Source organism: Mandrillus leucophaeus, unplaced genomic scaffold (assembly GCF_000951045.1).
Source record: "Mandrillus leucophaeus isolate KB7577 unplaced genomic scaffold, Mleu.le_1.0 Scaffold394, whole genome shotgun sequence".
Classification (NCBI taxonomy): Eukaryota; Metazoa; Chordata; class Mammalia; order Primates; family Cercopithecidae; genus Mandrillus; species Mandrillus leucophaeus.
The window spans coordinates 1,453,004-1,469,596 of NW_012104187.1; the positions used below are offsets into that span (position 1 = coordinate 1,453,004).

General features: G+C 41.9%; 1 protein-coding gene across 1 annotated transcript in view; it reads left to right on the plus strand.

The window, feature by feature from the left end:
- Positions 1 to 16,593, plus strand: part of LOC105547675 (uncharacterized protein C10orf67-like) — a 76,727-nt gene that overhangs the window by 34,022 nt on the left and 26,112 nt on the right. Inside the window, 1 exon segment of the mRNA XM_011991335.1 lies at positions 14,082 to 14,237. Coding sequence (XP_011846725.1) covers positions 14,082 to 14,237 — 156 coding nt within the window.

The following is a 16,593-nucleotide window of genomic DNA, read 5'->3' on the forward strand; positions in this document are numbered from 1 at the left end:
TTGAACTCCTGTCCTCAAGTAATCCTCCTGCCTTAGCATTCCAGAGTGCTAAGATTACAACCATGAGCCACAGTGCTGGCCTAATTAATATTTAATGGAAGAAGACAGAAGGAAGAAAGAGAAAGAGGGAAGGAGGGAAAATGAGTATTATCTGTAGCAGTTTTATATATATTGATTTTGTAACCAAACATCTTGCTAAATTCTTGTGTTTGTTTTAATAATTTTTCCATAGGCTCTTTGGGGCTTTCTATGTAAACAGTTACGCACTTGAGAATACATATTTTTGTCACTTCATTTTTCATCCATAAACCATGTAATCATTTCAGCAGTGCCCTGTCTGGAGCAGCTGCTGCAAAGATGCTGGATGCAGCAGGGGAGACATGACCAGGGTTGTACACTCTACTAAGCCGGCAGGAGCCAAGAACAAGCAGGAATGGTGCCCACCTTCTGAGTTGGTGATGGGGGAGCTCCATGCTCCTAGAGGCAGCTGCAGCTGCCCAGCCATGGCTGCAGACCCAGGGATCCCTGTGCTCTTGGGGGCCCAGGAAGCCCCCCTGCCCCTACAGGCTCAGAAGTGCCTGCTCCTGCTGCCTGGCCTTTCCTTATTCCTGGCACCCACTCTTATTTTGGAGCAAAGTTGTGGCCAAGCCTGGGCACTGTCATGACCTGGCCAGGTGTGTGTGTGCTTGGGATGGTGCTGACACACCAGGCCCCTGCTGCTTTGGTGCCCTCCAGACTTTGAGTGCCAACGAGCACAGGAGGGAGGCCATGGGGGCACTGAGGGTGGCATAGCACAGGCCTGCAGATATCCCTTGGCATGAACAGCCTGGGCACCATGAACAGCAGCAGGAAGTGACAGGCTCCTGAGTGGAAAGGGATGTGTCACTGCTGAAGCCCCACCTTCAAGCCAGGGACGGCCTGAAGCCTGGGGGCCAGGCTGCCAGTTCCACAGACTGGAGTGAGAACTTATGGTGCTTTTTTCAGGCCCACCTGTGGCTGCACATTGACCAGTCAGCATGCACTTCCTCCCCTCTGAAGCCCATGAAAACCCTAGACTCAGCCAGACTCTGGCAGAGGTCGGGATGACCTGCCTGCAGAGAGGAGTTATTCACTGTGGGGTCTTCTCTCAGCTGAGAGCTGAACAGATATCAGGATGACCTGCCTGCAGAAAGGAGCTACCCACTGTGGGTCTCCTCTCAGCTGGGAGCTGAGCAGATGCCGAGATGACCTGCTTGCAGAAAGGAGCTACCCACTTCAGATCTCCTGAGAGCTGTACTGTTGCTGAATAAAGCACCTCTTTGCATTACTCACCCTCCAATAGTTCGCATATCTCATTCTTCCTGCATGTGGGACAAGAACTCAGGACCCACCAAATGGTGGGACTGAAAAAGCTATAAGGCAAACAGGGCTGAAACACACCCCTCACTCACCACACAGCAGGCAACAAGAAGGAGAGAAGAGCTGCAGCCCTTGGGGAAGCCCAGACCTAGAAGCTCCCTGAGCCAGTGTTGTGACACCCTCTTTGGGGCTCTGCAGTTCCTGGTGTCTCCAAACTTCCAGGTACCACTGTGTTCCCCAGTGCCAGCAGTGGAAGCCACTTGTGGTATACCTGGTCCAGCTGCAGCCTTGCAGGGAGCTGGCGCCCTTGCTGGCACCTGGAACTGCCCATCCCCCTGCAGCTGGCATGCCTAGCTGTGTGTAGTGGCTGGACCCTGCACTCACTCATGCACCCCTTGTCACTGTGCACCTGGCTTGCCCTTGGCAGGCATGGGATCCAGGCTGGTAGCATGAGCTGAGCGCAGCCTGCCAGGTCAAGCAGGTGGAATGAGCCTAGCAGGCCTGAGCAAAACTCAGGCAAAAGTGCCACTGACCACAGAGGTTTCTGGCTGGCAAAGCAACACCCCAAGGATCCTGTGGCAGCGTGGTGGTACACGCTTGTAGTCCTAGCTACTGAGGAAGCTGAGGTGGGAGGACTGCTTGAACCCAGGAGTCTAATGTGAGTGAGCCATGATTGTGCCAGTACACTGCAGCCTGAGTGACATAGCATGACCTTGTCTCTAAAAGAAAAAAAAAAAAGATGCATTTAATCTATGTTATCCAGTATTATTCTTGTTTATAATGAGAGAATAAGTCAGAATTTTGTGGTTTTTAAAAACATGTTTTTGGCCAGGCGTGGTGGCTCATGCCTATAATCCTAGCGCTGTGAGGGGCCAAGGCAGGCAGATCGCTTGAGCTCAGGAGTTTGAGACTAGCCTGGGCAACATAGTGAGACCCTGGCTCTACAAAGCATACAAAAAGATTAGCTGGGCAGGAGGGCATGCGCCTGTGGTCCCAGCTACTCGGAAGGCTGAGGTGGGAGGATCACTTGAGCTCAGGAAGTTAAGGCTGCAGTGAGCCGTGATCTTGCCACTGCACTTCAGCCTGGGTGATAGAGCAAGACCCTGTGTCAAAACAAATAAACAAACAAAAACCACATGCTTTTATAGTTCTTTGTGTCGTCCACAATTTCTGGGACATTGGTCTTTTTCTAATATATATCACATGGTCAAAACTGTAGCTAAATAATGAATATTACTCTTTGTCCATACACTTTATACTTCTAGGAGTAGAAAGCCATGGAAGGATTAAATTCTTCATGTTCATCAGTTTTTCGTAAATATGTGTTAAATATGCTTAATTGTGGTTAGTTGACTTATGAAAAAATTGTTTATATTAAAGTCATTATTGGAATCTTTGCTTTGGCTTGTTGGCATCACTTTGATCCATGATCTCAGACAGCCTTCCAAATCCTGGCCACCCAGTTTGTTAAGGCTTAGTCATAAGGAAGAACAGAGGAAAGTTGAAAATAAAACGAAGTGTTGTATACACTTTTTGTAGATTGACAAGTATAAATGACTCTCTGCTGCCCTCTGGAGACCAGTTAAGGACACAAGTACCTGTACTTTTTTTTTCAGCTATGAACAAGTTTCTAAATTTATTTAACTTTTCTTTTGGTCAATCGAATACAGCAAAGATATAGAGTTGTATGTGATTATCTTTATAGCATCTGTCTTGCTCGAGTCTCTCTCTCTGTTGGCTAATGTGAGAGGCTACGTGAGAGGAAACCCATGTAGCAAAGCTGAGTGTAGCCTCTGGCTGACAACATGGTACTGAAGCCTCCAGTCCTATAGCTGAAAAATAAAGTGGATTTTTCTACAACCTGAGTGAGCTTGGAAGCAGATCCCTTCACAGTTGCTCTTCAGATGAGACCATAGCCCTGAACACCACCTTAATTGCAGCCTTGGGAGACCCTAAACAGAGGACCTACCTGAATTCCTGACCAATAGAAACTATGAGATAATGTGTATATGTGTGTGTGTGTGTGTGTGTGTGTGTGTGTGTGTGTGTTTTAATTTAATTTTTTTTCTTTTTCATTAGTGACAGGGTCCTACTATATTGCCCAGGCTGGTCTCAAACTCCTGGCCTCAAGTGATCCTACCACTTCAGCCTCTCCAAGTGCTGGGATTATAGGTGTGAGGCACTGTGCCTGGCCAAACGTGTGTGTTTTAAGCCACTACATTTGGGGTAAAACTTTTATGCAGCACTAGATAATAAATTCATCCTTCATATTTAGTGAGCCATCAAATCCTACCAGTTTTTTGTTGTTGTTTGGTTTGGGTGTTTGTTGTTGTTGTGTTTGAAACAGGATCTTGCTCCATTGCCCAGACTGGAGTGCAGTGGCACCATCTCTGCTCACTACAACCTCTGCATCCTAGGCTCCAGCAACCGTCCCACCTCAGCCTCCCAAATCGCTGAGATTATAGGCGTGAGCCACCATGGCTGGCTGTCCTGCCAGTTTTTTATCTCCTAAATTCGTGTCTTGTTATTTTGCCTCTGAGCCAGTTTAGGTAGTCAGCATTGCTCACCTGGCCTGTGGCTGGTGCCTTCTTATCCCTTTTGGTCTTCATTAAGTCCATCGTTTGCCCAGGCATCTGGGTGGTCGTTCAAAACACAAGTCTGACCATATCCTGCCCTGTTTAAATCCTTCAGTGTTTCCTCCATGCCTTTAGGATGAAGTTTAAGTGCCTTAGTATGGCTTAGAAGATCCTTTCATGTCTTCACTTTTATCTGTTTCCACTTCTTAGCTAAAACTTTACCCTCCTGCAATACTGGGCCATCACCTGCTTCTCTCAGCTCACCTCAAGTTATTAACCACCTCCCTGGAATTTTTGCATAATGTACCCCTTTGCTCTTTCTCTGCTGACTAATAGCTACAGTGAATTGTGTCACATTTACCCAGTACATGTTGATCTGTCCACTAGACTGTTCCTGCAGAGCAGGGACCGAGTCTTGCTCATCTTTGTATTCTCCTAGCAGACTGCGTGACATAATAGGTTTTTGAGAAATTTTGTTGAATAAAGGGTTGAATATGATCAAGAAGAGTGTCAGGATAACTTGACCTACACCGTGGTACTGGAAATAGATCATGAATTCCTAGTGGAAATTTCCTAGAATAAAGGCAATCCATAATGTCAAGGTCTTTAACTGTTCTTTCACTCACGTTTGGATTCATTTCATCCATCCATTGTCTGATTTTCCAGCAGAGGCCCAGAGCCAGTCCTTGTACCTATTGTGTGTAATCTAGTGGTCAAGAGAGATAACAAACTTAGCAATTACAGTCCACATTGGAGGTTTGTACCCAGTGGGTGCAAACTCTCTGGCAGTTTGGGTGAATAGTTAAGGAAGACTTTTAGGAAAAGGTGATTCCTATGCTGAGCCTTGAAGGACAATGAATATTTGGTGGAGATGGGGAGAAAACAGGGAAAGAGAAGAGAGGGTGAAGGAGAGGTGATAAAAGAGATTTTGAGGAATTGGTTCATGCAATTATGGGGGCTGGCAAGTTTGAAATTTGCAAGGCAGGCCAGAAGGCTGGAGACCCAGGAAAGGCTTGATGTTACAGCTTGAGTCCAAATGCAGTCCTCTAGGAGAATTTCCTCTTCCTCAGAGAATCTGTCTTTTTCTGAGAAGGCCTTCAACCTATTGGGTGAGCTCCATCTACATGATGGAAGTCTGAAGATTAATCTTCTTTACTCAGAGCCACCGATTTTAATATTTATCTCATCTAAAAATGCCAGCAACATCTAACATTTGAAAAAGAGTACCATGGCCTAGCCAAGTTGATGCATACAATTAATCATCACAGATACATATATGTGACTATATAGATATGTGTGAATGTGTATGTGTAAGTGTGTAGATACATTTATGTATATCCTAGTTCTGTCTATGGAGAGCGCCTAGAGGAAGTGACACTCCTATAGCAATGAGCACACCTAGAATTCAGCTTTTAGATTTAAATGATATTCTACACTCAAAGAAACCAGGGCTTTTTGGAGGAGTAGCCAACTCCAGGGCAGTGACAGGGAAAATGGAAGAAAGGCCTGCAATATTTTGCCATAACCAAAGCAAAGAAATGCTCAAAAAATTATGAAGGTGTGTCAGAACACGGGAGTCAGCTGGTGGGGGCTTCCTTCATTCCACTTGGCCAATCTGGGAAAATTCATGCATCAAAATAAACAATGATAATCATGAATTGTAACCATTTGAGTAAAATAGGAATCCATGAGCTCACCGTCATAAGTAAATAAGTGAATAATGCATTTATTTATTTTGGGAAAAGGTTTATCTTACAGAATTACTAACATATCTCCCTACAAATGCATATTAATACTTTAACTGGGAATAAATACGTATTAAGGACTATAACATGTATTAATTAGTATAATATTTATTAATTAACTTTACAATGAAGAAAGTTGATACTAACACCTTCTTAACTAAATGATAAAAGTTAATATCTCTATTATAATAACCTTCATTATCTAAAAAGGTTAATATATCACCTTTGAAGTAAGCAATTGACTTGCTTCCCACCCAATATTGTCATAGTCAATCTAAATGTTCACAGAGTAATTATTCCCTAGTTTAAATATTGCAAACTAACAGCTGGACCTTAATGAGAATGATGGCACCAAAATATAGAAATTTTATTTTAGAAAGTTAATGAGACAATTGAAATTCCAAAAACATTTTCCTTGAACAGCAGGCAGTAACTATTTTGACGTTGTTACTAAACCCAAGCTGGAATTTCAAACTCCTGTGTTTGATAAGTGAATGGTGCAGCCTGATTGAACTTTGTCATACTCAGGCCCTCAGGCCTGGATGCCTGTTGCTCCTGTGAACTTAATAGTTGTCAGAAAGAACCTCTCGATGAAGGACAAGCAGTCACATGATTAGGTCAGGATTTAAACTAAAGGGTAATACATTTTTCAGTAAGCCACCCTAAGATGGGATGTTAAAATGGGACTCTTGGGTTTCAGATTCATCCAAAGCTCCAAAAGTAAAGAACTAAATACTGTTCAAAAGTGAGGTATGTCTGGGCGTGGTGGTTCATGCCTGTAATTCCAGTGCTTTGGGAAGCTGAGACAGGAGGATGGCTTCAGCCTAGGAGTTAGAAGCTGCAGTGAGCTACGATCACGCCACTGTACTCCAGCCTGGGTGACAGAGCAAGATGCTATCTAAAAAAAAGAAAAGGAAAAAATAGATGCCAGCAGGATATTCTTTGCAGGACATTCCAGGACTTGGTGGAACAGCTTAATTGGCCAGTACTAGCCCATCATCCATCTCCAGGAAATATAAGAGATATCTTGAATTTGGAAATGAACAAGACTGGTCAAGAGGTCCATTTTGGGGAAAGCAGGCAGCATGGAGTGCTGACCCATAAATGGGAGAGAGAAAGAGAGTATTTCTGCTTCCAGCCAAGCAAGAGTGGAGTCTTGGACCACTTGGAGAGCTTGATGAGCGTCCCTGGGTCTGAGGAATATGAGGACTGGTGTGGGACTTGCCAGGAAAATTCCACAGAAGGGCAGGAGGGCTGATAGAGCAGAAGCCTGCTGACAAGGACCATCTGGAGAGGTGACAGGATGCCAGCAGAAGGGCAGGTCCTAGGATAGAAGCCAGGCAGGCACTGCTCCTGTGAAGGGCATTGCAGGAGGCCAGACCAGCATGGACCCCCCCTGGGAACCAAAGGCAGCAGGTTACTGTCAACTGACACTTGTTTCTGTTCCCTTAACATTTCTCCCTCTCCTCTGCACCAGACCATTGGAAAATCTCAAATTGTAGAAATAAAAGGAAGAGAGGCTCAACCCTTCTCCTCCACTGCAGACTGCCAAGTCTAAGGGGGACCAGAGTGGTGGGAGGACAGAAGCATTAATGGGTGAGAGTTGGCTAGACTAGAATTTTTTGTTTTGGCTTTGGATTTTGCTTTCTTCCCATTTTCTTTATTCCTTTTATTTTGTTGTCATTGTCTAAGATTAAAGTTGTTGTTACTAAGTTAAAAAAATAAAGCCATGATACCTTCCTGAAAGTTTTAAAAGGTGGGAACTATAGACTAGAGACTAGATTTGCAGGGGCAGTGTGGAAAAATCACACTGCTTTCTGCTATCTCCCACAGAGTCCCACTCATTCCATAAACACTAGTGAAACATCAGAAACATTCCAGAAGATGAAGAAAAATGAATCCGTTGTATTTGGACCTTACAACTATTTTGTGAAAAGTCAAAAATAAATCCCTCCAGGTGGATTTTGGGGTTCCTCAAACAATTGCTTCAGCTGAAGTTTGAGGACTGACTGAAAAAGGAATCTTTGAGTCTGCACTAATAAAATGAGGTGAGGAAGCATGTAAAAGTAAAACTTTTTTGTTCTTCCAAAGAATTGTGGCCCTCCCTGCCCTGAAGTCCAGAGTGGTTGAGCCCATCCAGAAGGCAGGCTGGCTCATCAAGCACCTCTCAGCGTGATACCTGGGTGAGATTTTAAATGAGTTTCCCAGGGCACTTCTGTGACATACTCTGACAAAGATGACTTGGTGCCAGGCAGAGCATCATTCCCTAAACAGCCTGCATCACTTTCTCATTATTTTTTAGTGCATTGGTCTCTGGGCTGTCATGCCATCTTTGTTTTGTTGGCTTTTTAAAAACTTTTGTTTTAGATTCAGAGGGTATATGTGCATGTTTGTTACCTGGGTATATTGCATAATGGTGAGGATTGGGCTTCTAGTATATCCGTCCCCCAAATATTGAACATTGTATTCAACAGGTAATATTTCAGCCCTGGTCTCCCTGCCACCTTTTTCCCTTTTGGAGTCCCAGTGTCCATTATTTTCATCTTTATGTTCATGTGTACCCGTTGTTTAGTTCCCACTTAGAAGTGAGAACATGTGGTATTTAGTTTTCTGTTCCTGCATTAATTTGCTTAGGATAATGACCTCCAGCTCCATCCATGTTACTGCAAAGGACATGATTTCATTCTTTTTAATGGCTGCATAGTATTCCATGGTGTATATATTAATATATTACATTTTCTTTATACAGTCAACCATTGATGGACACTTAGGTTGGTTCCATGACTTTGCCATTGTGAATAGTACTGTGATAAACATACAATTGCAGGTGTCTTTTTAAAGAGTAAAATAAACCCAACCTATTCAGAGCATAAAAATTAATTAGAAAGTAAGCAAATAATAAAGTGACCCCAAGAAGAATGTTCACAAGATAGAGAAAGGACATAGAGGTAGAAGGTGGATGGGTGGGAGGCCTGTGCTGAGGCTTCCAGAGTAGCTGGCATCTGGATTTGAATGACAAACAGCCACAACAGGACTAAGTGCTAGGTTATAATACTTGCTGGGGGCTGTCTGTGTGTTGTAGGCACTGTCCAAAATTGTTTACATGCATTATCTTATTTAATTCTCACAATTCAGGTACTATTATTAATAGTCCCATTTTACAGATGATAACACTGAGACACTCGGGGTTTAAGAAATTTGTTCAAGGTTTCTCTGTCACCAAGGTGACAGAGCTGGTCTGCAGACTCAGGCTATTCCACTCTAATACCATTCTGCTAGAATGACAAGCAAGAGCTTGTTGGGTTGGCTAACAGGGAACTCCCAAGTGCTAAGGCACAGAGACCTGTGGCAATGTGGTGTTTCTGAGAAGTTCGATGCTGAGTGTATCAGTATTGATAAAATGCCCAGAGAAGACTGGCATGAGTTGCTGGCCAGGTAAGCTGGCAGCAGATCAGGAAGGCTGCGTTTTGTGTACCATGCTAAGGGAGCTGAATGTTAGCCCGTAGGAGGAGATGGGGAGAGCTGCATTTTAGAAAGGTTATTTGGCTACTGGATGAAGATTGGAGAGAAGTGACAAAACAAGAGGCAGGGAGGCTAGTTAAGAAGCTTTTACAATATCCAGGTGAACAAGGCAAGTACTGAGATTGTAGTGGAACAGGAAAGAAGGTGATGGGGTTTGGTAGAGATTTAGGGGTAGGTCGAACAAATTTGATTAGTTGATGAAGGAGAATAAGGGGCTTAAAAGGGGTTTCTGGCTTATGCTGCTGTTAATTAGGGAATGTAGAAAGGATGACAGTGAAGATGTTGAACTCTGTTTGGATCTGTTAGATACGTGATGCCTAGTAACACTTAAGGGCCCTGGTGGAATAAATGTGTGTTGAGTAGAGTGTTTGAGCTATAGACATATGTAAGAATAGATGTAACGACTAGATCTACATAATCAATACTCTTGTTTAAAATCACCAAATTTAAGGCCAGGTGCGGTGGCTCTGTAGTCCCAGGACTTTGGGAGGCTGAGGCAGGCGGATCCCTTGAGCTCAGGAGTTTGAGACCAGCCTAGGCAACATGGCAAAGCCCTGTCTCTGCAAAAAATACACAAATTAGCCAGGCATGGTGGTATGTGCCTGTAGTCCAGCTACTTGGGAGGCAGAGGTGGAGGCAGAGGTGGGAAGATCACTTGAGCCCAGAAAGCGGAGGTTGCAGTGAGCCGATTATACCACTGCACTCCAGCCTGGGTGATAGAGTGAGACTCTGTCTCAAAAACAAACAAACAAACAAAAAAACAAACAAACAAAAACCCACCCAACTAAATTAAAAAACTAAATAAATAAAATCACAAAATTTTAAAAGTTGATACTGGATATTGTCATATGGAGTATTCCTTTTCACTCCTTTTAATTCTCCTGTACATTCATATATGATTTTTTTATACCGTGAAGATTATGCCGGTGCTGTTCATAGCTACCTTCATATATTATTATTCTTAGTCTGCTGATATTCATCATATTAGGACAATCTGAGTTTACAAATTTAACTCTTTTGAAATATAACATTAAGTGTATTAGCAGATATTACTAGGTTTTGCTATATTTCCTGTATGTTGTATGTACCCAAATATATTAGTAATAAACACACAAAGAATCAAATGGTTTCTTTATAATTTCAAAAAGAGTCCAAACTAAACCACAAGTTTTGCATAGCAGTGTTGAAAATGAGATTTTTAAATGCTGGAAGTAAGTAACATTATTCACTTTTAAAGCCTTTCATCCTTTTTTTGGTTTTGTAATATAATTCTTCAGAGTAATGAATGCAGATAGGAAGCACCTAAATACTTAAAACAAGCTGTCAAGGTATGTTACTTCTTTCAACGTCTCCATTCCAGTCTATTGAGGAAATTAGTTGCACCAATGATGTTTACTTCCTTTTCTACATATTCAAATTTTTACTGTCTTCCCTTCTAGAGGAATATTAAAGTAGGATATTCACAAATCATGATGTCAATTTACTATTAGGATTTACCATTATTACCTTTTCCAACTTTACTGATGTATAATTGACAAATATAAATTGTATATATTCAAGGTATACAATGTGATGATTTGAAATACATTGTATAATGATTACCACAATCAAATTAATTAACACATACTTCTAGTTATTACTGTGTGTGGGGTGGGGGACGGTGGCAGTAAGGACACAAGATCTGCTCTCTTGGCAAATTTCAAGTAAACAATACAGTGTTATTAACCATAGTCACCATGCTATACATTAGATTGCCAGAACTTATTCATCTTATGACTGAAAGTTTATACCCTTTGACCAACATCTCCCCATTTTTCCCATGCTCCAACCTCTGTCAACCACCATTCTTTTTTTTTTTTTTTTTTTTTTTGAGACAGAGTCTCGCACTGTCACCCAGGCTGGATTGGAGTGCAGTGGTGCTATCTCAGCTCACTGCAACCTCCACCTCCCAGCTTCAAGTGATTCTCCTGCCTCAAACTCCCAAATAGCTGAAATTACAGGCGTCCGCCACCACGCTCAGCTAATTTTTTGTATTTTTAGTAGAGATGGGGGTTTCACATGTTGGCCAAGCTAGTCTCGAACTCCTGACCTCGTGATTTGCCCACCTAGGGCTCCCAAAATGCTGGGATTACAGGTGTGAGCCACCGCGCCCGGCCTGTCAACCACCATTCTACACTCTGCTTCTTTAAGTTCAACTTTTTTAGATTCTACGTATTAGTGAGATAATACAGTATTTATCTTTTTATGTCTGGCTTATTTCACTTAGCATAATATCTTCCAGGTTCATCCATGTTGTCCCAAATGGCAAGATATCCTTCTTTTTTATGGCTGAAAAATATTGTATTAATATATACATTATACATACCACCATTGTAAATATTCTATTGTGCGTGTGTGTGTGTGAGAGAGAGAGAGAGAGAGAATGTGTGTGTGTGTGTATGTAACATTTTCTTCATTCATTCATCTGTTGATAGATATTTAGGTTGTTTCTGTATCTTGGCTATTGTGAATAATGCTGTAATGAACATAGGAATGCAAATATATTTAAGAGCATGATTTTATTTCCTTCGAATATATACCCAGAAGTAGGATAGCTGGATCATATGGCAGCTTTTAATTTTCTGAAGAACTTCCATACTATTTTCCATAATGGCTGTACCACTTTACATTCCCATCAACAGTGCACAAGGGTTGCCTTTTCTCCATACCCTTGCCAATACTTGTTGTCTCTTATCTTCTTGAAAATACTCATTCTAATAGCTCATTCTTATCATAATGAGGTAATTTCTCATTGTAGTTTTGATTTACATTTTCCTGATGATTGGTGATGTTTCATGTACCTGTTAGCGATTTGTATACCATCTTTGGAAAAATGTTTATTTAGGTCCTTGGCCCATTCTTTAATCTTTTCTTTTAAAAAAATTGTAGAGAAGGATGTCTTGTTATGTTACTCAGGCTGGTCCCAAACTCCTGGCCTCGAGTGATCCACCTGCTTCAGCCTCCCAAGTAGCTGGGATTATAGACACAAGCCACCATGCCTGGCATTTACTATTGCTTTATGAAACTTCTAATTTTGTTAATGCATTGTTTTTCTTGTTTTGTTCAACTGTGTATCTGTGTTCTCTTGCATCTCATTGAGCTTCTTAAAGATAATATTTTGAATTATTTGTCAGACGATTTGCAGATCTCCATTTTTTTGGAGTCAGTTACTGGAACTGTATTCGTTTTCTTGAGAGTGTCATGTTTGCCTGATTCTTCACTACCTATATAGCCTTATGTTGGTGTTTGTGCATTTGAATGAGCAAACACTTCCTTCAGTCACTACAGACTGGTTTTGCTAGGTAAATATTTTCTTCTTTTGGGTTCCTGAGCTGATAAGATTGCCTCCAGGATTGCAGTTGAGTAGGGCTGCAGCCGAGTTATGTGGCTGCTGCTGGGTCTGCAATGGGGTCCATGTTAGTGGGTCTGTTACTAGGGGCTTGAACAGGCTTGCATCCTGTCTGGCCCCAGGAAAGAATAAACTGCTTCCAGGACCTTGGTCTGTAGAGCTGGTGCTGGGTAAAGAATATGCTTCAGGTTTCACAGTTGGGTTTGCAGATGGTGGGCCTGTTACCAGGCGCAGATAAGTGTTGTATTCCTTCAGGTCCCTTGGAGTGTTCCTGCTGGGTTACTGAGTTGGTCCCTGGGCAAGAAGAATTGGCCATGGACCATGGCTGACAGGCGCTTGAATGGAATTACAGGGCTGCTTCATGGCTTACACTGAGACTGGGGTCTGCAGACATACCTCCAGAGACACAGACAGGTGTGCCTCCTACTGGGCTCCTGGGCAAGCAGGACTGCTCTTGGATCACGGCTGAGTGGGCTGGAGCTGGGTCACGGGGCTACTTCAGGCTCCTCCATCAGACTGAGGTCAGCAGCCTGCCTCTAAAGGCATTGATGGGCATGTTTCCTGGTAGATCTCTGGGTGGACAGGACTGCTTCTGCCCAAGGCTAGGAAGGGACAGAACTAGGTGTAGGTCCACCCCAAGATCTGCAGTGGAATCAAGATCAGTGGGCCTGCCTTTGGGGCACAGAGAGGCGTAGCTTTCATCAAGCCCCTGGGTGGGCAAGACTGCTCTCAGACTGCAGCTGAGAGGGCTGGGGCCAAGTTAAAGGGGTATTTCAAGATCTGCTGTGAGACCGAGGTCAGCCGACCAGCTTCCGAGGGCACAAATAGGCATGACTCCCAGCAGGTGCCTGGGCAGGCAGAACCGGTCTCAAACTGCAGCTGAAAGTGGGTTTGGTTGAGTTACAGAGCTGATTCAGGGTCCACAGCTGAGACTGAGGCCTGTGGGCGTGTCACCAGAGGCACAGGTGAACGTGATTCCTCCTGGATTTCTTGGCAGATGGTTCTAGTGGCAAGACCAAGTCCGCAGGGGGATGAAGCCATTTCTGGGTTTGTAGCTGGGATCATGGTCAGTGAGCCTGCCACCTAGGTGCATCCTGCCACTCAAAACAGCCCTCCTCAGTCTTGGGCTCCACCAGAGTTTTGCAGTCTTCTATCCAGGTCCCAAATCTCCCTCAAGGGCACTTTTGTCCATGAATGGCTGCCAAATTTTTGTTGAGAGGAAGTTCTCCTATTCTTCCATCTCACTCTTTGCTATTGTAGTTTACATGGCTGATACAGTTAGAGTAACTGATCATGCTTTGTGTTTTATAGGATAACACTGTGCTACATAGTGCATAATAATTTTTAAGCATATATTTCAATATAAATAAATTTTCTTATTAAAATTGTATGCAGGTTACAAAAATAACCTCACAAAACAGCAGCTTAAAAGATGAAATGTTTTCTGGTGGTGTCTAATTTTTAATGCTGAGTGTCTAATTAATTTTTAATGCTGCTTTTTTTTGTACCCAGCAATTTTTTGAGGTAGAAGAAGAGAACATTAATTTGCAAGATGCGAGTAGTGTCAAAATAAATATTTTGTTAAGAAAACTGAAAGAGAAAGAAGAAGTTATTAAAGAATTAAAAGAACAACTAGACCAATATGAAGATTTGGGATTTCACAAAATGGTAAGTTTCAAGGCAAGGAATAATTAATTTTAATATTTGTAAAGAAAGTCATAAATAGTTAAAAGCTTGATTTAATGATAAACTAAAATCCAATTGATGCATTTTGGGCATCTCCCCATAATATAAGCCAGTCTAACTCTTTTCTGCCCAATGACCTATTCTAGAAAACCCATAGCAATATGAATAGGAGCAATAGGATGGTTCTGTATATTTTATTTAAATGGAAATAACTTACATCCCACTGCAAAAAAAAAGTCCTACTCTAGAAGAGTGTGGGAGTGGATTTTTGTTGTAACTGAAGACTCCCACCCTTTTTTTGCAATCAAGGTAGTTTGAAAGACACAAAGTTAATCTTTCCAAGCCAGAGGTTCCAAGAAGCCAACTTGGAAAAGAATGACATTTTAATAAAAATATCAAGAAGAAAAATCTCAGAGGATTTTCCCCTCAGTTTTTGCCGTTGCAATGGGAACCAGGAGCTGCTTTACTGGTTAGACAAGCTACTGAAGGGAGCAAAAATGGAGTGAGTGAGAAGGCAGAAAGAAGAACCTAAACTCCTGTCAAGGAGGAAGTTTAAGGGCTTTGGAAAGTGTGGATCCTGAGAACGAATTCATTGTCATCTCGTCTCTGCTCTGAGCCACCAGCTGTCTCAGGCCCAACCACAGTCCAGAGCTGGAGAGGATTTTATTATTAAGTTCTAAGAGCAAGAAGCTGATTGTTTGAGTTGGAAAGGCTAACAGATACTGGGACCCAGGAGGAATAAAGGTCTATTGAATATCAATAGCAGGTATCAGATACTTCATCGATGGCATCTCTTGTCATTCTCACAGTTCAGTTTGCAGATGAAGAAGCAGAGACGGGATGGTTAAGTAACTTCCTCACAGGCACACAGGTAGTAGATGGTAAAGATGGTACATATACCAAGGTTCACCTGAATCTAAAGTCCACTTACAGAGGGGGAGCTCTATCCTCTACAGTAAGAATTAAAGGTTGTAGTGAATATATGAGATGCATATGCATATAGAAAATGTATAGATTATAATGTATAGATTGTTATATTACAATGTGATATATTATAATACATTAATAATTATTAATAGATTAATACACTTAGAAATATTGACACATGCATACAGGAAAATCTGAAAAGTTATATGTCAAAATGTTAACACTAGAAAGAAACACTTATGGGTTGCTCATGCCTTTGAGTACAATCTATGGTTTATCTAAATCCATCACTAGTACTCTTATTTAAAACTTCAAGGTTATAAGAGATAATGAATCAAACACAAACCATTCTAAATGTTCGTATTTAAACTGGTTTAAATGTTTGCTCTGTTTAAGTGTTTGTTTTGTTAATCTATTAGAAATCTTTGTATCTAGAAAAATATCTAGAAAAAAGTTGAACACCTAAGCAATACAGTATTGTGTCAATAGCATAGATCGAATAAAATTGAATATTTTTTTTATATGTCTTGGAATAGGAAGCACATTTAATTTTTGCATTTGCTTTTGAAAAACCTTTTCTTGGGTTTACATTTACCTCTGCTTTTTAGAGAAAACAGTTTAATAGAAAAGATTAAAAACTATAAGAGTTCTCTTTTAATCCTGCCTTGGCCAAAGACATCCAGTGTAGATGTGGCAAGGCAATTTTGATCCATTTATTTCCCATTTGTGAAATGCAACATGATACCCGCCTGGCTAAAGTAGAGAGTTATGGTAAGAACACCTGCTGTGTTGAATGTAAATTGCTTCGAGTTCTTTGAAGAAATATTCGTATATCAATTCAGGTATTATAAGGAAATGCACAAATCCTTATAGCCATCAGTTTATGTTCCATAAAATGTACCAAACAGACTTCTGGACTGTTGAGAACACCCCAATTGGGTAAGACAGCTCCCCACACTCTTGAAATGTTTACACGTCTAACTTTTCTCTTCAGCTAGTCACCTGGCCTGACTGGACATTCTGGGGAAACCGTGAGGATGGGCTGTGGCTTTGTGAAGAGGAGAGCAGGTGGGAGCCACACAGGCTCATGTGTAAGCAGGCTGTTCTCTGGCTTTCAGTGGCATCCAGAATACCCTGGTTATTCCACTGTAATTAACCCCCAAAGAGCACATTATAATTTCTGTAAACACTTTAAGATCTGAGGAAGGTGAGGTGATTCTGATTAACGGGGTATATGGATTTCTCCTGGAGACCCCAACAAAGCACAGGGCTCTGCTCTCCCCTCTTGACTGAGGGTGATGGAAAACATACATGTCACCATTTCAAGAACACAGATGCAAATTCCACAAAGGCAGATCATGGCTTATATCAAATAAAATGAAACACATTTTTTTTTTTTTTTTTTTTTTTT